Raw genomic sequence first — 22,970 nt, forward strand, 5'->3', positions numbered from 1 at the left:
TATCTATCTATCTATCTATCTATATATTATATATATTGTGTGTATATATATATATATATATATATATATATATATATATATATATATATATCCATCCATCCATCCTCTTCCGCTTATCCGAGGTCGGGTCGGGGGCAGCAGCTTAAGCAGAGGGCCCAGACTTCCCTCTCCCGGCCACTTCTTCCAGCTCTTCGGGAGAATCCCAAAGGCGTTCCCAGGCCAGCCGGGAGACATAGTCCCTCCAGCGTGTCCTGGGTCTTCCCGGGGCCTCCTCCCGGTTGGGCGTGCCGAACACCTCACCAGGGAGGCGTCCAGGAGGCATCCTGATCAGATGCCCAGCCACCTCATCTGACTCCTCTCGATGCGGAGGAGCAGCGGCTCTACTCTGAGCCCCTCCCGGATGACTGAGCTTCTCACCCTATCTTTAAGGGAAAGCCCAGACACCCTGCGGAGGAAACTCATTTCAGCCGCTTGTATTCGCGATCTCGTTCTTTCGGTCACTACCCATAGCTCATGACCATAGGTGAGGGTAGGGCGTAGATCGACTGGTAAATTGAGAGCTTTGCCTTACGGCTCAGCTCCTTTTCACCACGACAGACCGATGCAGAGCCGCATCACTGCGGATGCCGCACCGATCCGCCTGTCGATCTCACGCTCCATTCTTCCCTCACTCGTGAACAAGACCCCGAGATACTTGAACTCCTCCACTTGGGGCAGGATCTCTCCCCAACCCTGAGAGGGCACTCCACCCTTTTCCGGCTGAGGACCATGCTCTCGGATTTGGAGGTGCTGATTCTCATCCCAGCCGCTTCACACTCAGCTGCGAACCGATCCAGAGAGCTGAAGATCACGGCCTGATGAAGCAAACAGGACAACATCATCTGCAAAAAGCAGTGACCCAATCCTGAGTCCACCAAACCGGACCCCTTCAACACCCTGGCTGCGCCTAGAAATTCTGTCCATAAAAGTTATGAACAGAATCGGTGACAAAGGGCAGCCCTGGTGGAGTCCAACTCTCACTGGAAACGGGCTCGACTTACTGCCAGCAATGCGGACCAAGCTCTGACACCGGTTGTACAGAGACCGAACAGCTCTTATCAGGGGGTCCAGTACCCCATACTCCCGGAGCACCCCCCACAGGATTCCCCGAGGGACACGGTCGAATGCCTTTTCCAAGTCCACAAAACACATGTAGACCGGTCGGGCAAACTCCCATGCACCCTCAGGACTCTGCTAAGGGTGAAGAGCTGGTCCACTGTTCGCGACCAGGACTAAAACCACACTGTTCCTCCTGAATCCGAGGTTCGACTATCCGGCGGACCCTCCTCTCCAGAACCCCGAATAGACTTTTCCAGGAGGCTGAGGAGTGTGATCCCTCTATAGTTGGAACACACCCTCCGGTCCCCCTTTTTAAAGAGGGGGACCACCACCCCGGTCTGCCAATCCAGAGGCACTGTCCCGATGTCCATGCGATGTTGCAGAGGCGTGTCAACCAAGACAGTCCTACAACATCCAGAGCCTTAAGGAACTCGGCGATCTCATCCACCCCGGGCCCTGCCACCAAGGAGTTTTTGACCACCTCGGTGACTTCAGTCCCAGAGATGGGAGAGCCCACCTCAGAGTCCCCAGGCTCTGCTTCCTCGTGGAAGGCATGTTAGTGGGATTGAGGAGGTCTTGAAGTACTCCTCCCACCGACCCACAACGTCCGAGTCGAGGTCAGCAGCGCACCATCCCCACTATATACGGTGTTGACACTGCACTGCTTCCCTCCTGAGGCGCCGGACGGTGGACCAGAATCTCCTCGAAGCCGTCCGAAAGTCATTCTCCATGGCCTCTCAAACTCCTCCCATGCCCGAGTTTTGCCTCAGCAACAACGAAGCCGCCGCTTGGCCTGCGGTACCTATCAGCTGCCTCCAGAGACCCACAGGACAAAAAGTCCTATAGGACTCCTTCTTCAGCTTGACGGCATCCCTCACCGGTGTCCACCAACGGGTTCGGGGATTGCCGCCACGACAGGCACCGACCACCTTGCAGCCACAGCTCCGGTCAGCCGCCTCAACAATAGAGGCACGGAACATGGCCCATTCGACTCAATGTCCCCACCTCCCTCGGGGCGTGGTTGAAGTTCTGCTGGAGGTGGGAGTTGAAGCTACTTCTGACAGGGGACTCTGCCAGCCGTTCCCAGCAGACCCTCACAACACGCTTGGGCCTACCAGGTCTGACGGCATCTTCCCCCACCATCGAAGCCAACTCACCACCAGGTGGTGATCAGTTGACAGCTCCGCCCCTCTCTTCACCCGAGTGTCCAAGACATATGGCCGCAAGTCCGATGACACGCGACCACAAAGTCGATCATCGACCTGAGGCCTAGGGTGTCCTGGTGCCAAGTGCACATATGAACACCCTTATGCTTGAACATGGTGTTCGTTATGGACAATCCGTGGCGAGCACAGAAGTCCAATAACAAAACACCGCTCGGGTTCAGATCGGGGGGACCATTCCTCCCAATCACGCCCTTCCAGGTCTCACTGTCATTGCCCACGTGAGCATTGAAGTCTCCCAGCAAAACGAGGGAATCCCCAGAAGGTATGCCCTCTAGCAACCCCTCGCATACGCACAAACAACAGTCAGGACCCTTCCCCCCACCCGAAGGTGGAGGGAGGCCACCCTCTCGTCCACCGGGGTAAACCCCAATGCACAGGCTCCAAGTCGGGGGGCAATAAGTATGCCCACACCTGCTCGGCGCCTCTCACCGGGGGCAACTCCAGAGTAGTAGAGAGTCCAGCCCCTCTCAAGGAGATTGGTTCCAGAGTCCAAGCTGTGCGTCGAGGTGAGTCCAACTATATCTAGCCGGAACCTCTCGACCTCGCGCACTAGCTCAGGCTCCTTCCCCTTCAGAGAGGTGACATTCCACGTCCCAAGAGCCAGTTTCTGTAGCCGAGGATCAGACCGCCAAGGTCCCCGCCTTCGGCCACCACCCAACTCACACTGCACCCAACCTCCTTGGCCCCTCCCATAGGTGGGATATATATATATACTAGCAAAATACCCGCGCTTCGCAGCGGAGAAGTAGTGTGTTAAAGAAGCAATGAAAAAGAAAAGGAAACATTTTGAAAATAACGTAACATGATTGTCAATGTAATTGTTTTGTCACTGTTGTGAGTGATGAGTGTTGTTGTCATATATATATTTACACACACACACATAAACATATATATATACATATCTATACATATACACATATATACATACATATATATCTGCATATATACACATACATATACACACACACATAAATACATACACACATACATACATACACACACATATATACACACAAATACATATATATATATACATACACACACACATATATAAACATATATATACATATACATACATATCTACATATATACACACACAGCTATTTCGTATCAGTGCAATACGCTGCTTGTTAAAATGGATAACTCCCGCTCTTACGTGCAAGTCTGTGGATATTATGAACTATCGATTTGTTCAAGTTCTATTTAAATTTTAAATAGAAGGAATTTTTATTTAGTCGACAGAAATATCTTTGGTAGGAATGGTAAAAACAGACAGGAATATTATTCCTGAATAAATCAACTCAAACCTTAAACAACTTATAATATTTTGCTCTCGATAAAAATATATCCTGTCTAAATTATACAAGTTAGAAATAAAGTAAACATTAAAAGAACAAACATTCAAATTTCTTTACTCTTATGTAATTTTATATAAAAATAAACTTAGATTTTAAATATCCCAAAAGATTTTGCTCTCCATAAAAATATATCCTGTCAAAATTATACAAATTCAAATATGAACATGCTGCATAACAAAACCTGAAATATAAATAAAATGTGTTCCTTTCAGCAATAACAAATCAAATCATTCAGTTGTCTTTGCTCATATGTCATTTTAGAGCTGGACGCCTGGCATCTTTTTTTGGCCACAAGTTCGTTTATGTTTGCTGTGAGGTTCTGTGTTGTGGAGATTCTCAGGATGGATTGCAGGTGCTCATCAGTGAGGCGACTCCTGTGTGCTGTTTTGTTAGTCTTTATCACTGAGAAGAGCTTCTCACACAGATATGTGCTACCAAACATGCACAAGGTTCGAGCCGCATGTAGACGGACTTTTTTTGTTCTTCAAAGTCACCAAAGCGCCGTGCAAACTCAGTGCGCGCTCAGTTTATCAGCAAAGTGCGTATTTGGGAACACCGTAGTGACGACTTGGTTTAACATTACTTGGTAACAGGGAAAGTGGGGCAAGTGGTTTGTGTCTCCCATAAAAGCAGCTTCACTTGAAATCACTTTGTGATTGTGCACGGGTAAAAACGTCCGCTGAAGTGTCAGATTCTTATTTAATTATTCTGCTTTCTGTATCTTCTGCATTGCATTCAGGTTACCCTGATGTTTTGTCTCATAGTGCCGTCTTAGATTAAATTCTGTAATTACAGCCACATTAGCTCCACAAATGAGACACACGGGTTCAGTAAACATATACTCAGCCTCCCATCGCTTTTAAAGGCTCTATTTTCAGAATGAACTTTTCTCTCCAGCATCATCGTGAGCTAGCTTCGCAATAAGTGTTGGCAAGGCAGCTGAATCGCTGCATTATGGGATCTGTAGTTTATTGTGTTACCAGCGCTTCATATACCTGGGCCATTAATAACAATAATACAGTATATAAAATGATCTTGCGGGCCGGATATAATTACACGCCGTGCCGGATGTGGCGCGTGGCCCTTAAGTTTGACAAATATGGACTAAATAGAACTTGAAAAGATATATTTTTTGAAATGTGATCGCGCAATTCAGATAGAGTTGACGCCACTACAGCCTGCATCCTCCCTCGCTCTTACTTTTTACCGCTCATCTAATGAATACACTGAGTATGGCTTTACCAAAACAATCATTGATGGCGAATAAAGTATCCATTATTCGAGTATGTAGATCGGAATATATATATACATATATATATACCCGCGTATCGCAGCGAGAAGTAGTGTGTTAAAAAGCTAGAAAAGAAAAGGGAACATTTTAAAAATAACGTAACATGACTGTCAATATACAGTATTTGTTTTGTGAGTGTTACTGAGTGTTGCTGTCATCAAGGATTTGATTATCATTATTTCTTTCAATCAGGTTCGTATTTGTAGGATGTGTTGTGTTCAAGTTACATTCCGTGTTTGTCAATCGTTGTAAAGATGACAGGTTTCTTTCATCGATTCGTTTCTTACTGCATCAATAAACAGCTCGCCTTCTTCTTTATCTGAGACCTGACACACTGCATGCACGTTTTTTTACACTGTCTTCCTTTAGCGGGACATTGACTTTTTCCACCGTGTGCTTTGTTTCCGCAGTAGCTGGATTTATGAATATGCTTATCAGACGCTTCATATTTTTTGCTGCCTTTTCAATTGTGTAATTCGGTTTTGTTCAGCTCTTTGGAACTGTTGCCTTTTATCTCTGCACTGCGTCAGTTCACGTGAGCCGCTCGGTGTACATGCATAGAAGGTTCCCAGCTGTGCTGGTGCCATCTGGTGCTATGTCCGTGGCTGTATTTAATGTTACCTTAGTCCTGGCACTTAAAACTTTCTCTCGCAGTTTCGCTGAGTTTGTGTCAAACACCACCCTGACCATCTCATCTTCCTCTGCATAAGCACAGTCCTTAACCCGTGAATATTTAGTGGGAGTTTGCTATTGATTGCCGCTGACGGACGGCCTTATATGGGCAGGCACTAAATTACAAACGCCAGCGCAGCCTGTCTATGAACTTAATTTAAAGTGTAGGTTTACATCGTGCTTTGTTTCAGTAGCAGAACTCATGAATATGGTTGTATATGTCACTGCCGCTTCTTATTGTTTCGCTGCCTTCTCAATTATATAATGCATGTTTTCTTCAGCGCTTTTTGAGGTCTTCCTGGTTTTCTATGTACTGCGTGATTACGTGCGAGGCGTGATGATGTCACACGAAACTCCGCCCCCACCGCGTTGAAGCTCATCTCCATTACAGTAAATGGAGAAAAACTGCTTCCAGTTATGACCATTACGCGTAGAATTTCGATATAAAACCTGCCCAACTTTTGTAAGGAAGCTGTAAGGAATGAACCTGCCAAATTTCAGCCTTCCACCCACACGGGAAGTTGGAGAATTAGTGATGAGTCAGTGAGTGAGTGAGTGAGTGAGTGAGTGAGTGAATGAGTGAGTGAGTGAGTGAGGGCTTTGCCTTTTATTAGTATAGATATATATATATATATATATATATATATATAAACTGCTCAAAAATTAAAGGAACACTTTGAAAACACATCAGATCTCAATGGGAAAAAGAAAGCCTCCTGGATATTTATACTGATATAGACTGGGTAATGTGTTAGGAACGAAAGGATGCCACATCGTTTGATGGAAATGAAAATGATCAACCTACAGATCCCTGAATTCAAAGACGTCCCAAAAATCAAAGTAAAAAAATTATGTGGCAGGCTAGTCCATTTTGCCAAACTTTAATCGCAGCAACTCAAAATTGTACACAGCAGTTTGTATGGCCCCTGTGTTCTTGTATACATGCCTGACAACATTGGTGCATGCTTCTAATGAGATAACAGATGGTGTTGTGGGGGATCTCCTCCCAGATCTGGACCAGGGCATCACTGAGCTCCTGGACAGTCTGAGGTGCAACCTGGTGGCATTGGATGGACCAAAACATAATGTCCCAGAGGTGTTCTATTGGATTTAGGTCAGGAAAGTGTGGTGGCCAGTCAATGGTATCAATTCCTTCATCCTCCAGGAACTGCCTGCATACTCTCACCACATGAGGCCAGAAATTGTCGTGCACCAGGAGCCACTGTACCAGCATAGGGTCTGACAATGGGTCCAAGGATTTCATCCTGATACCTAATGGCAGCCAAGGTGCCTTTGTCAAGCCTGTAGCGGTCTGTGTGACCCTCCATGGATATGCCTCCCTAGACAATCATTAAACCACCACCAAACTGCTCATGCTGAATGATGTTACAGGCAGCATAATGTTCTCCATGGCTTCTCCAGACCCTTTCACTTCTGTCACGTGCTCAGGGTGAACCTGCTCTCATCTGTAAAAAGCACAGGGCACCAGTGGTGCATCTGCCAATTCTGGTATTCTATGGCGAATGCCAATCGAGCTGCATGCTGCTGGGCAGTGAGCTCAGGGCCCATTAGAGGACATGGGGCCCTTGGGTCACCCTCATGAAGTCTTTCTGGTTGTTTGGTCAGAGACATTCACACCAGTGGCCTGTTGGAGGTCATTTTGTAGGGCTCTGGCAGTGCTCATCCTGTTCTGCTTTTCCCAAAGGAGCAGATACCAGTCCTGCTAATGGGTTAAGAACCTTCTATGGCCCTGTCTAGCTCTCCTACAGTAACTGCTTGTCTCCTGGAATCTCCTCCATGCCCTTGAGACTGTCCTAGAAGACACAGTAAACCTTCTGGCAATGGTACATATTGATGTGCCATTCTGGAGAAGTTGGACTACCTGTGCAACTTCTGTAGGGTTCAGGTATCACCTCATGGTACCAGTGGTGACACTGACCGTAGCCAAATGTGAAACTAGTGAAAAACAGTCAGAAAGGATGAGGAGGGAAAAATGTCAGTGGCCTCCACCTGTTAAAACTATTCCTGTTTTGGGGTCATCTCATTGTTGCCCCTCTACCGCACCTGTTGTTAATTTCATTAACACCAAAGCAGCTGAAACTGATTAACAACCTCCTCTGCTACTTAACTGGCCAGATCAGTATCCTAGAAATTTCATTGACTTGATGCTATACTCTCATTAAAAAGTGTTCCTTTAATTTTTTAATTTTTTTGAGCAGTATATATATATATATATATATATATATATATATATATATATATATATATATATATATATATATATATATATATATATATATATATATATATATACACATACACACACACACACACACACACAACCACACATTAAAACACTCATTCATCAGAGCAATGTGATTGCTCAGTTTGGCTTTGGTGATGTGATGATAGAGAAAGTGCACAGAAGAGGACTAATGGAGTAATGGTGCAGCACGGATAGCCTCCTTCAGAGACAGCAAGTATAAAACTAGACAGGAAGGAAAAAACATGCCTCACAATTAATGGCAGAGTCTGAGAAGCAGGCTTATATACATATTGTCACACACATGCGCATGGGAGGCAGCAAAAGGGCTTGAGTAAGAGCAATTCTGAATCAGACCGGGATGTGGCAGAGTGCACTGACTGAATCTCACGGGGATTCCACCTGGCCCTCTTGACATTACTTCCGGGTCTGAGCCTATGGAAGACCACCATGCTGGCTCCGGCCCCTATGATGTCACGTCCGGGCTCAAGCCAATGACTGAAGACCCTTATCAGCCCGACCCCTTTGACCTCACTTCCTGTCCTCCCCTTTATAAGTCTCCAACTTTTCGATATTCCCTCAGTTCTGTTTTGGACTCGGTTTTGTGCACATCAGTGCTGTGTAACATATTTACGACTTTGCAGCCAGGATACCAGTTATACGGGTGGCTGCTCTGTGTGGAGTTTCTGACAAATATTATATATATATATATATATATATATATATATATATATATATATATATATATATATATATATATATATATATATATATATATATATATATATATATATACTAGCAAAATACCAGCGCTGAAGTACTGCATTAACATTTTTATTAAGAAGAAAATAAACCTTTTTAAACTGAGGGAAAATATGCCAATAATTATTTGTTAAGGATCTCTTTGTATACCATGTTGTCAGTTCGGCCCTCCTGTTGTACCATGACCAAGCTGTGCACTGAGCTTACTCTTTAATCGGTTTTAGTTTCATGGTTTGTTTCAATTACGACAGGATTTGCAGGATTTGTTGTGTTGAAGTGACATTCGGCATCTGTCAAGCGTTGTAAGCACACAACCGGTTTCATCGATAAAATCACATCCAGCTTTTGAGAGTTTAAACATTCATAAACATCAAAGTATCCACTACTGAAATCGTCACCTGTGAATCTAAGATGTTTAAGAGGCATTGGCGGTTGTCGAAAGGTGTAAAATATTTGCCCATTTCGGTACACCTGAAAGCAGTACTTTCCGAACAACCGAACAATTCAGCGGCAGCCATCAACTCACATGCAGAACCATAGGTGAAGGGCTTAAGCATTTCACTCTTCTAGTGCTCCTGTGTAGTATAATTATCTCCTGTACTGTCATCAGTCCACACCTTGAACCTGTCCCAGTCATTCAATACATAAGACACAATGTTCCTCCGGATATCAAGAGTGTGCCTGATATGGCCGTGCAATATGTAACAAAGAGAATGGAAAAGGTAGGTGCCATCTCCGGGCATGGAAACCACTCGGTAAGTGACAGTTCTTTGATCAATAGTGATCACCTTGATAGACATGGTAATGGGGGTTGGAATGATAAAGGAAATGGGTACCTGAGAAATGTAAAGTAAGTCTAAAATACCTATACAATAACTATAATTGTAATAAACAAACAATAAAACAGCGGAGAAGCCGTGGATTAAACAAAAAGGCTATAGTTATCAGTAGGGAGACGTAAATCCCGTGGCGAAGCAAGGAAAGAAATGTAGAGACCGGAGCGACGGACGGTCTTATATAGGCAGGCAGCCAACAACGTGGGAGGCGTTGGGATGGGGGACCCAACGCCACCTTACACGGTGGCCGAGCTACAGGCTATGGACGTATATATGTACGTAAGTAGGATTCAGTTAGCGTTGGGAACCCGTGTACCAAATTTCTTGAAGATGGGCCCATAAGTAACAAAGACTGTTGAAAAGTTCAATATGGCAGACAACAGTGGCATCATACCACCGAAATAAGTATGTACATTGGTTTCGGTTAGTGCAGGGCAGCCGCCTACCAAATTTCGAGAAGATGGGGCCATAAATAAGAAAGTTCAACATGGCGGACGTTGTTGACCGTTATGACCATTACGCATAGAATTTCGAAATGAAACCTGCTTAACGTTTGTAAATAAGCTGTAAGGAATGGGCCTGCCAAATTTCAGCCTTATACCTACATGGGAAGTTGGAGAATTAGTGACGTTTGGAAAATTCAATATGGCGGCCGACAGTGGCGTCATACCACCGAAATAAGTATGTACATCGGTTTTAGATAGCGCAGGGAAGCCGCCTACCAAATTTCGTGAAGATGGGGTCAGCCTTCTACCTACACGGGAAGCTGGAAAATTGGTGATGTTGGAAAGTTCAATATCGCAGCCGACAGTGGTGTCATACCATAGAAAAAAGTAAGTACATCGGTTTCGGTTAGCGAAGGGAAGCCGCCTACCAAATTTCGTGAAGATGGGGCCATAAATAAGAAAGTTCAACATGGCGGACATTGTTGACCGTTACGTGTAGAATTTCGAAATGAAACCTGCTTAACTTTTGTAAGTAAGCTGTAAGGAATAAGCCTGCCAAATTTCAGCTTTCTACCTATATGGGAAGTTGGAGAATTAGTGATGAGTCAGTGAGTGAGTCAGTGAGTGAGTGAGTCAGTCAGTCAGTGAGGGCTTTGCCTTTTATTAGTATAGATATATACTCAGCAAAAAAAGAAACGTCCCTTTTTCAGGACTGTGTATTTCAACAATAATGTTTTAAAAATCCAAATAACTTTACAGATCTTCATTGTAAAGGGTTTAAACAATGTTTTCCATGCATGTTCAATTAACCATAATCAATTAACATGCACCTGTGGAATGGTCGTTAAGACCTTAACAGCTTACAGAAAGTAGGCATTTAAGGTCACAGTTCTAAAAACGCAGGACACTAAAGAGACTTGTCTACCGACTGTGAAAAACACCCAAAGAAAGATGCCCAGGGTCCCTGCTCATCTGCGTGAACGTGCATTAGGCATGCTGCAGGGAGGCATGAGGACTGCTGATGTGGCTAGGGCAATAAATTGCCATATCCGCACTGTGAGACGCCTAAGACAGCGCTACAGGAAGGACAGCTGATCATCCTCGCAGTGGAAGAGCCCGGATCTCAATCCCATTGAGCACGTCTGGGACCTGTTGGATCGCAGGGTGAGGGCTAGGGCCATTCCCCCTAGAAATGTCCAGGAACTTGCAGGTGCCTTGGTGGAAGAGTGGGGTAACATCTCACAGCAAGAACTGACAAATCTGGTCCAGTCCATGAGGAGGAGATGCACTGCAGTACTTCAAGCAGCTGGTGGCCACACCAGATACTGACTGGTACTTTTGATTTTGAGCCTCCCTTCATTCAGGGACACATTGTGAAACATTTTTAGTTTATGTCTTATGGTGTTGACTCTTTTAGTGTTCATACAAATATTTACACATTAAGTTTACTGAAAGTAAAAACAGTTGAAAGTCAGAGGACGTTTCTTTTTTTGCTGAGTATATATATCGTATATACTTGCAGATAACTTATCAAACAGATAAGTCAGAACTTGACTTTACTGTATAATTTCTGGTATTTTATAATGTCAGTCATATAAGTTGAATGCGTAAAACTCATGCTATCGGTCCAAGAGATTATATGTTAACGCCCACCTCAGACAGAGTAACCATGGGGCACATTGCCTTTTTTTTTCTATGCATTTTGCCTACATGACAACATGGTAATACCTAAACTATTCCGAAGTGACGTTTGCACTGTTTTGTGCTTTTTGTATCTCACACCCTCATACACCTTTATCGTAAGAGCATCCCTTATCTATGATTAAGCGTTCAATCAGAAGAAAATATGAAGCTGGTTTTAAATGAAACCTCGTTGAAGTAGCAAAAGAAATTGGTAACTGCGCTGCTGCAACAAAATTCGATGTGTCTGAGAAACTGATGCGGGATTGGAGGAAGAAGATGTAAAAAAAGAAAAAAATTAGGTTTCACATTTTTTAACGGGCATATAAGTCGTATAAACAGTCGTATAAATTGATTTTATGATCAATTTTTCAGGTTTCAAGACCCGACTTATACATGAGTATATACAGTATATAACAACCCTCCAACTGCAATATGCACTGAAACTCTGTTAATACAGGCAGGGATTGGTTGTCTATTGCCGGTGCAACTGCAGGTTCACAAGCACACCACATAATACGTCTGTTGCCTGATGGTTGATGAGGGGTACATTTAAAACCAGCCACTAACCTGGCCCTTGCACTCACTTTCTGTCTTCTCTCTTGTTCAGGAAGGCTATCTATCTGTTGTTTTGATCTGAGAAGGAAGTGATTTCAGGACAATGTCATCATCACTGCTTGAATGCAGCGGGTGTATGAGTGACATCTCCTGTTCGTTTAAATGCTTTGAGCATGTTCCTGTTTTCACAACAATAAAGCTCATTTTTTCGGAAACCTGGACTCATTTCCTTCTCTCTTGTGAAAGTCTGTGATCCACACATCACAATGCACATGTACACAAAAGCACAGTTATGGTAAGTGACAAAAGAACACTCTGCATTTGTCACACAACAAAACTAAGACTCAGGGAGGAGAATCATGGGAGTGTGTTAAATGAAGTTGCACACATACAAAGTGATATTCAGTACACAAAGTGTCACGTGTTACTGCATACTCATGTGATGGGTGTAACCTCCCCACGCTGAATTACAGACCTGCAATTTGGAATGCAAATGATCATATAGATTATGAATGTTCTCCTGTAAAATGTTGGTCCAAGTATTATACTACAGGTCTCCATTGAACAGACTACCATTCCTCCCTCAAAATAAGCAAATCATGGACACCACTGCAGACAAATGTGGCAGTGCCAAGTGAGAAAGTGGCATTTGTAACAGGTGACTACAGTATTGCTTCCAGTAGACAATTGCATATGGTCCAAGTGTACATATCTGGTGCAAAAGCGACTTAAATATGTACTGCTGGTGCCATTCAGCCTTCCTTCTGATTACTGGCCACTGTCAGGGATGCCAGGGGCGATGACCGGCCGGGATGCCATGAAGGACACGAAGGGGAAGTGCATCCACCTGGGATCATGTGGGGGGCTGCCACGGGAAGAGGGCTTGGAAGCCCAACCCTGTAGGGGCCTGTGGTCACCGCCAGGGGCGCCCTGAGTATAGTTGCACTTCCGCCACACTAGGGCGTGTCGGTAGGTGATTGCCGGGGAGCACCTGGAAAACATCCGGGTGTGGATAGGGGCCGCCTCCCTTCATTCGAGGCTGGAGTCGGGTGGAAGCAGGACGAAGCAGAAGAAGAGATTGTGGAGGCGGCCCAAAGAAGAAGGCATTGTGTGGCCAAGACTGTGGGGTTTGTGTGTGCACCGATTCTTGTAAATAGACATTGTAAATAAATGTGTGGTGGTGGAAAAACAACGTGTCTGCCTGTCTGTGCCCGGGTAACGTTCACACCTTGTATTTGTATATAAGAGATGTCTAAGAAAATATATCTGTAGGTACCCTACTCTTCCTTTCATCACCAGCCATAACAAACTGTTACCCTTATATTATGAACCGAAGAACACATTTCTGCTGGAGAAAGTAGTGTTTGTTCTCTTAAGGACTATCTAGCTGATGAGCTGTGAACAGATTTCACTTATTCTATTTACCTTATTGTTATTTTTGTAATGGCAGAATGAAAATACAGTCATAAATAATTACATGTACAGTATTGAATCCCGTAAATGCCAAAAGGGACTCTTCTCTGTTAGGCCCTTGAGAAAGGCCCTTAACTTGCAATTGCTCTGTCCTGTGTATGACATTAATCTGCATCCATCCCTGCATGTAAGCCCTCCAACCTGCAGGGAAAAACTTGGTTGGTGGCAGAATTGGCACTCCAACCACCATAAAAAACCTCACACTGTTCCACTCCATCTGAACTTGTGGGGTGCTGAGGTGTCACCCATTGCATGGCTGCACTCGGTTCCTATTCTGGATCCTGAGTTGATTTGTCGTGTGGTAGCAGCGGCAATGCGCTGTATCAGCGTATACTCCTAACCTCTCTCTATCAAATACATGACTGTAGCACCTTCTCATAAAAGAGACAGGGTTGCCCCTTTTTTTTTTAACATTTTACTCTAAAAAAATTGTGGGTATATATAAAAATGCTGTACTTACTCTGACCATAAATTGTGAAGTAAGTAGTATTCTTTTAATCAGCTAACATTTTTCCCACTTATTGTAAAATACTACCTAAACAACAACATTGTATTGTTTAATTACAAAAGTTCTTACAGTATTTGAAAAAGGGAAGCCATCTAGGTCTAATTCTGCTGAAATGTAGTGATTTGCATGAAATAACAATTTGTCAAACACAGATGCGATTCCCAGGCGAACTCTCTATAAATATAAAAGTGTTGTTGACTATTTAAACTATACTGAAAATACAAAACTAAAATGTAAAGAACATTTGTTTAAATTTCTACTAATGAGTTGAGAAATTACAGAAAAGTGAAGATAAAATATTTACCACTTGGATTGAAAGCCATGCACGAAATAGGCTTATCATGAGCTGGAAAATGGGCCACAATACCTTCCCCATCTGAATCTTCACTGACTAACACCTGAAAAAACAAAATTACATGTAAATTCAAGAGGTAACGTCAGATGCCAGTCTTTGCACTTGTATATAAAAGGCTAAAGATTATTCAAATATTGGTACTTGTTTAAAGACATAAAATAACAAAACATTTCAATAAAATTTTAACAAGGGTCACTCAGCTTGACCAAGCATAATTGTCATTTGAGTAACAATCAAAAGATTATATGCTACATATCTGAACAGAATAAAAATGTATAGTATATCATTTTCAAGTTCAAGTGCCTCCATTTGTACAACCTCCACCATACTTTTCAACTGTATTATGGGGCATTATAGAATGCTAAAGCGACAATTAAGCAAAATATTTGGGCTAAGTGCAAAATTAGGAAAATATAAACTTTCAAAGAAAATTGTACACATAAACCAAGAACGATATCCTCTTTGAATTTGTCTTCTTCTTTGACTGAAATTTAAATATCACAGAGATACAAGAATGCACATTTGTACTTTCAGAATTACCTTCGCTTCAAAACAGCAGCAAAATGCAGAACTTATACTAAAAATTATTTTAGAGACCAATGCTTCCTCAGAGGTTTCGGTAACACTCTGCGAAACATTAAAGAGGATAAATTATTTCATTTTTCTGTCATAAAAATACCCTATATTCTATGAAAGCATCAGAGTAGATCATGCATATGCATTGGTGGACAGTAATGAAGTACATTAATTAACAACTGTACTTGAGTAGATTGAGTAGTAATGTATTTTTAAATGCAAATACTTTTACTCTTTAAAAGCTATATTTATTTTGTAACATTTTACTTTGTTACATTTTTAAAGCAGGATGTTACTAAGTACAACAATTGCTTATGTTCAAAATGTGAAGTTTACAATGAACAAGTAAAATATATTTGCACAAAAACATTTAGGGGTTGTAGGTCATCATAATATTGGAGAGCAAACTGTTCTCATAAATGGCATAATGGCTGTGCAGTTCTCTCTGACTAAGTAAGTGGCTGCTTTTCAATATATCTCTGTATAACAACCCTGTATTTATATATATATATATATATATATATATATATATATATATATATATATATATATATATATATATATATATATATATATATATATACTGTATTTGCCAACAACTGTTCAATTTCCTGCCCTAAATTTTGTGTGCCTTGACTTTGTTTTCTGAAACTTGATTTAATAACTAGATGGGTGTTTAAAATAATAGAGCACAATAATAAAAATTATAGTATTTGAAAGACACTTCAATAAAATTCCGATAGCTAAACAAGATTAATAAGTACAGAAAACAAAAGCTGCATCTGTTAGTTGTAGTTGTGATAGAAAAAAGACAAGATAGTCCATTACCATTATTTAAAAGAAGATTGTTTAGCACACTTACAGTAAAACAGACAAAAACTACTGATGTTCCCTTTAGATCACCAATATACAGTATATCATGTTCAGTGATTCTAGTTATCGAGTGCTCTGCAAGGAAATATATAAAACTTTTGACAAAATAGTTGACAGTTTAAATATAGAAGGTTTATACCATGCATATTATGAAGCTTAAGATAGGTAAGAAACAAGCACTACATATTGATAACATTTTTATCATTACATCTCAGGTATTAGAAATGATTAGCTAGTACACTGTGTTAAAAAAAAAAAAAACTACCAAAAAATGAATACAATTAGCAACTTATGTTAATAAAAACTGTTGCAAAATTAAAAATAAAAATTTATTTAAAAAGATAAAATTACATATATTTAAAATTTAAGCAGTGTTTCAGTTGTTAGTATCTATTAATTGTTTTAAAGTGCAAAATTAATCTATGGATAATTTATGCATTGACACAATGATTCTATACTAAAACACCATACAACATATGTTGCTTGCTTTCTCTAAAAATTCTGATCCACTTCATTTATTCCCATATATATTAAAAAATACAAAACTCTACCATTAAACACTTTTCTATATTTTATTTTCTAAAGAAAAATGCTATAAAATGTTTACTGATGTTTCATATTTAGTTAAATTTAATGGCTACTAAGCCAACATACCAGACTCTAACTGAATAAGATGAATTAGTCTAGTGATAACGATGATAACATTTTTATCATTTATTGCATTAATTTTACTGACATAAAACATACACGCGTCTGACTCACCAAACAACCTCAAGTTTAATAATACTGCCTACTGCATGCTATGGACAACAAGGAGAACAATTTTTGCACTCCAAATGGGTTTTGAGTGGCACTGACGGCAGCAATTTTACAGAAAAAATTAGAACCTCTTGCTGCCATTGATGCTGGCAAAAAGAAAAAAAGATGTTGCCATCAAGTTTTGCATTCCGTAGTCAGCTTTGTCGACTGTATGTGCCAAAAGACTGCACTATATATAAATTTTATTATAATTAAATCTTCATTATATCAAATAAGTTTTTTCTGTCCTGAACACTTTGTTTTAATGGAATTTGACCTGTAGTCTTCTATTCTTCTGACCCTTCTAAAAAAAAAAAAAAAATGATTGGAAGCTCTGCTACTAGTAATGTAACTGTTAAACTGTTTAATTTTTTAGTAAAGAAAAGAACCAACAAAAGTCTGCATGTAGGCCCCCGTGGCCTGGAAATCCGCCACTGTAGCAAAGTACTGTTGCGATTGAATTAGTGCCCACTTTTTTGAAAGGATAAGCTATGATAAAAGGCAGCACCATTCTGAAAGTGAAGTGCACTTAACAAATAACTGTGGTATGTTATAAATAACTTTATTTTGACACTGCACATAATCAGCAGGCAACATTCTGTATTTTATTTGTCTAAGTATATATTTCAAGTTATATTTGACAAAATACACAGGAACTATAGACATGTACTTTAGTTCAGCAAACAGAATAGTGTCTTAAGTGTGCATGTATATATATATTTCATGATTGCTGCTTTTGAAAAATACAATCTAGTGTATTGCTATGTATATTGTACTTGTGTTTTCCAAATCACAACATGTATATTTGAGGAGTTTTAGTAATTTAGGTACAGCATGTTAGGGGTGGTACCCAGGCAGGACGCCTGGAAGGACCGGGAGAGAGAGACTACACCTCCTCAGGACCACGAGAGGTCAGCCTCCCTGGTTGGTATGGGGACTACAGGAACAGAGCATGGAAGCTCAACCCTATAGGGGCCCGTGGTCACCGCCAGGGGGCGTTCAGATGCTTGTGAAGCCTTGGATGTTAGCACTTCCGCCACACCCGGAGGTGCTGGCAGAAGGAAAACCAGGGACACCCGGGTGGTCATGTGGCACTTCCGAAGCTCGTCAGGAGACACCTGGAGCATGTCTGGGTGGACTTAAAAGAGGCCGCCTCCCTCCATTCAGTAGCTGGAGTCGGGTGGAAAACGATGAAGCTTGGAGGAGAGGGGTGGAGGCAGTGAAGGAAGGCAAGAAAGTGAAGAAGCCTAGACTGAGGGTATGTAATGCAGGGGCACTGGGTTGTGTGCGGTTTTGTAGTGGGAAAATGTACAATAAACGTTTGTTGGTGTTTGAACCATCGGTGTCTGCCTGTCTGTGTCGAGGCTGGTCTTCACACATGATATAGTATTTTATTTTCCTACACTAACTAAATTTTTCAGATTGTACTTTTTGCTTTTACTTTAGTAATTTCCTTCTTAATTACTTTTACTTAAATAAATTTTTTGTCTAAGTAACAATACTGTTTTGTACCTTTTTGTACTCTTTCCACCACTGGATTCTGATTACTTGCTTAGCATTTGCTAGTAGTATACTGTCATAAATGTGCAAACACTGGACTGCCAATACTGATGCTCTATGTAAGAAAGCTCAGAGCAGAATATACTTTCTGAGAAGGTTGGCATCCTTCAACATCTGCAGTAAGATGCTGCAGATGTTCTACCAGACGGTTGTGGCGAGTGCCCTCTTCTACGCGGTGGTGTGCTGGGGTGGCAGCATAAAGATGAAAGACGCCTCACGCCTGGACAAACTTGTTAAGAAGGCAGGCTCCATTGTAGGATTAAAGTTGGACAGTTTAACATCTGTGGCAGAGCGACGGGCACTAAGCAAACTCCTGTCAATCATGAAGAATCCACTGCATCCACTTAACAGTGTCATCTCCAGACAGAGGAGTAGCTTCAGTGACAGACTTTTGTCACTGTCCTGTTCCACTGACAGACTAAAGAGATCGTTCCTCCCCCACACTATGCGACTCTTCAATTCCACCCGGGGGAGTAAATGCGAACATTAATTTTATTTTAATTCCTTTCATTTTTATTACTATTTAATTTAATATTGTTTCTTTGTATCAGTATACTGCTGCTGGATTATGTGAATTTCCCCTTGGGATTAATAAAGTATCTATCTATCTATCTACCTGGGAGGCTCAGATAAGCCTGTTAATACCAGCCCAAGGTAAGAGGGGATGTTGTTGCAAACAATATCTCTTGTTTTCTCTGCGGCCCTGAGTATTCCCCCAGAGAGGAGGAAAAGCCCTGTCCCCAACAACTGATCTAAGCACTACCCCTTCCAGGCCCATTGTGTACACAACAAACTGACAGTCAATAGTGGTGCCTTTTAACCAAAGAAGGCAAAGGGAAACTGAGCTTCTTGATACTAGTAATACTGAGACAATGAAACAGCAAATATGTTCTGCTATTTTTATTTCCTTGCAGAAATACTTATTAAAAGAGGTTACTGCTGGTTTGGAACCTTAACATTTTGCATGTGACCTGCAATTTATTCTATAGCACATAATAACTAGTTTGAAATTGAACTGACATATGCAGTAAAATACACAGTTTCTATTTACAAGAGTGTGTGTCTGTATACATGTCATTAATATGTCCATTAATAAATAAAATCCATTGTATTACTCTGTACATTCGGCTTATGCTTTACAAAGCACACCATATTTCAAGATATTTACAATTTTAGGGTTTAATTTTCTAAATTAACTAAACTGTATTTTTACTTCATTTTTTTCAGAGGGTACTTTTTACTTTTACTTGAGTAGTTTAGATGTCAGGTACTTTAACTTATATTTGGTTAAATCTATGTCTAAATAAGAAAAACATCTACTTGAGTAGAATTTTTTAGTACTGCTTCCCTTCTGTGAATATGTTAGATCTCCTAATGAGGTTTTCTGCAGAAAAAGACTTTCTCTACAATCAGAATTCAACATCTTGACAACAACAGAAACTGAACAGCTTATTTTTATATTGAGAAATTACTATGAACATACAATATAGAGAACGCTAATATGATTTTAGCTCAACAAATCCACAAGCAGGAAATTCACAATGCAATAACAGAATTTGCCAACAAAACTGGAAATAAAATCAGGGACCATAAACAGATCACTGACACATTTAAAGATTACAATAAGTTGTTATATTCCTCAGAAGTTTTTGGATAAACACTGCACAACCTCAAGTTCAGTCCCAGTACATCAGGATGGATTAAACTACTTTATATCAGAGTCCAGAACTCCTCACTCTGTATTACTGTATTAGCACAAACTCAGATTGTTTCAAATTAGAAAGAGGCACTTGACACAGGTGCTCACTATCACCAAAGCCTTTTGCGATAGCAATTGAAAGAAACCGGAGATAAAAAGGATTATCACAGAATGACTTGAAAAGAAAATATCACTATATGCTTTATGTATCTGACTCATAATCATCTCTACCCTTAGACTTAAACAAGATATGAGAATGTCGTAAGATCTCTGGATTCTAAATTAATTTGAATAACAAAGCACTTTCTACCCACACTAGTGAAAAGCACTATACAAAAAATAAACTGAACCAAACTGATTAATATTCTAACATATCAGCTGTGTTTCTTTCTCTCTCTCATTAGTGAATTTACCTAAACAAATCTGGAGGCCACTACCAAAAATAAAATAGATATATTATAAAATCAAATAAGCCTTACAAATGATAATAATGGAAAATATTACAGCTTAATGTACATTTTCAATGTACAGTATCTACCTTTTCTACTTATGTTCACATCCATTTCTTCAATACATGTCTGTGAGCTGGATGAGAATAATAAGGCTACTTTAGAGTACACTAGGAGCAGTAGTCCCTTCTAATATGGTGCTCTTTCAAGTTTTACACCTTCCATTTTGTATTCAAATATAACATTTGTTCGCTTCCCGGGTCCTCCCTGCGTGGAGTTTGCATGTTCTCCCGTGTTCGCGGGTTTCCTCCGGTGCTCCGGTTTCCTCCCACAATCCAAAGACATGCAGGTTAGGTGGATTGGCGATTCTAAATTGGCCCTAGTGTGTGCATGGTGTGTGGGTGTGTTTGTGTGTGTCCTGCGGTGGGTTGGCACCCTGCCCAGGATTGGTTCCTGCCTTGTGCCCTGTGTTGGCTGGGATTGGCTCCGGCAGACCCCCGTGACCCTGTATTCGGATTCAGTGGGTTAGAAAATGGATGGATGGATGGATATAACATTTGTATTTACTGCATATAATGCTTTATATGCACTTATAATAAAATTCATTTACCACAAATCTGCCAAAGTCTGAGTTTGTCCATACCTATCTATAATGATTCAGCTGATTCTATCTTATTTACCACTCAAACTAGTTTGGTATCATCTACAGATAATATATTTATATTTTATATACATTTTTTTTTATATATAAAAGAGGAGTATGCCACAGCACTGACCCTAAAGGACACTACTTCAGGGTTTTGGAGACAGTACACAACACTTTCAACTCTGACTCCTCAAATTATCATACCACTGACTCCGAATCCAGCTCCTCAATTTATTGCACCACCGACTCCAACTCTCCTATTTGTAATTAGACTCATGTATTTACTATGCTGATTGAAAGCACACAACATACAGGATACAATGTGTTTTATCACTGCAAACGTAAATCATCAGTCTACATTTTAGCACCATAATCTGTTAAAGAAGTTGCAAACGTTTAGTAACAAACATAAGGTAAAAACTGGAAAATTAAAAAATGCATATATTTTTTTTATCAAAGGGCTAGAAAAAAAAAACGTGAAAATTAAACTAGAAATTTTACACACATTATAATACAATTAGTCAAAACTGGTACATTTTTGCCGATTCCAACTCGAGGCTCCCAATAATTGCTTACAATTCCGACTCCAAGACTCCAATTCCACAGCCCTGCTTTAAAATTACGTAATTCAAAGTACCTCATACCCTAACCTTTGCTTTTTGTGTGTAAGCCAATTTTGTATTTATACACTGTGACTTAAACTCTCACTTCTTTTAGTTCTTTTCACAAACCTTTCATATGGGATTTTACAAGCCTTTTGAAAATCAAAATAAACAATATACTAAGCCCTGCTAATCACATGCTTTTGTTGCATCCTCATAAAATTCAGCAAATTAGTGAAACACAGTCTCCCTCATCTAAATCTTATACTGGCTGTTCACTAAAATATTGTAGTACACCTACAACTGCTGTTGACATATTTTTCTCAGTATTTTTCCATAAATCTGCCTATAAAATATGTTAAGTGTACTGGCCTATAATTACTTGGACTAGCTTCATCACTTTTTTTATGCAACTGGACAAAATTGCTAGTTTCTAATGTATAGGAATTTCCCACATACTGAATGTAGTGATTTTTAAAAAATACTTGTCAAGGTACTCACTAATCTCCTTAAGCACTCTAGAATAAATGTTGTCTGGTACTAGCAACTTTAAAAAAAAGTCAATTTCTACTTTAATTAAAGTTGCTTCCACTCTTCCTCAACAATCTTGAGATTTAAAAGTCTGTTACACTTTTCCTTTGGTACAGTGTGCCACATATGGTTGATTTTTGCCAGTTTTAAAAGGGGAATTTAATGTACTTTTTCTGCTTGCTTGCTTTCAAGTATAAATACTTTTTGACTTGAATTAACTAGTATTCATTTTCTATCTTGTAATTCCTTTCATACTGGAGAACTTACTGAGAGGAGCTAAATGATTACTTATTGACAAAACATCTGAGATAACTGAAATTGTAGTATCATTTGTATTTTGATTTTACATATAGTAAAATATTATAAAATATACTATACACTGTGTGCACAATTATTAGGCAAGTGAGTATTTTGACCATATCATCATTTTTTTGCGTATATTCCAACTCCAAGCTGTATCAACTTGAATGCTTATTGGATTTAAGCACGTCAGGTGATGTGTATTTGTGTAATGAGGGAGGGTGTGGCCTAAGGAGATCAACACCCTATATCAAGGTGTGCAGAATTATTAGGCAGCTAGTTTTCCTCGGGCAGAACGGGCCAAAAAAGAGATTTAACTGACTCTGAAAAGTCAAAAATTGTAAAAAGTCTTTCAGAGGGATGCAGCACTTTTGGAATTGCTAAGATATTGGTGTGTGATCACAGAACCA

At 40.5% G+C, this 22,970-nt stretch overlaps 1 protein-coding gene across 4 annotated transcripts in view; it reads right to left on the reverse strand.

Moving 5' to 3' along the window:
* bcas3 (BCAS3 microtubule associated cell migration factor) overlaps nucleotides 1-22,970 on the reverse strand; it is an 846,307-nt gene that overhangs the window by 624,565 nt on the left and 198,772 nt on the right. For all 4 annotated transcript variants that reach the window (XM_039756733.1, XM_039756734.1, XM_039756732.1 and 1 more), the window contains exon 13: nucleotides 14,476-14,569. In XM_039756733.1, coding sequence (XP_039612667.1) covers nucleotides 14,476-14,569 — 94 coding nt within the window. The remainder of the gene's footprint in view (nucleotides 1-14,475; nucleotides 14,570-22,970) is intronic.

The sequence above is a fragment of the Polypterus senegalus genome, chromosome 6 (genome assembly GCF_016835505.1).
Source record: "Polypterus senegalus isolate Bchr_013 chromosome 6, ASM1683550v1, whole genome shotgun sequence".
Classification (NCBI taxonomy): Eukaryota; Metazoa; Chordata; class Cladistia; order Polypteriformes; family Polypteridae; genus Polypterus; species Polypterus senegalus.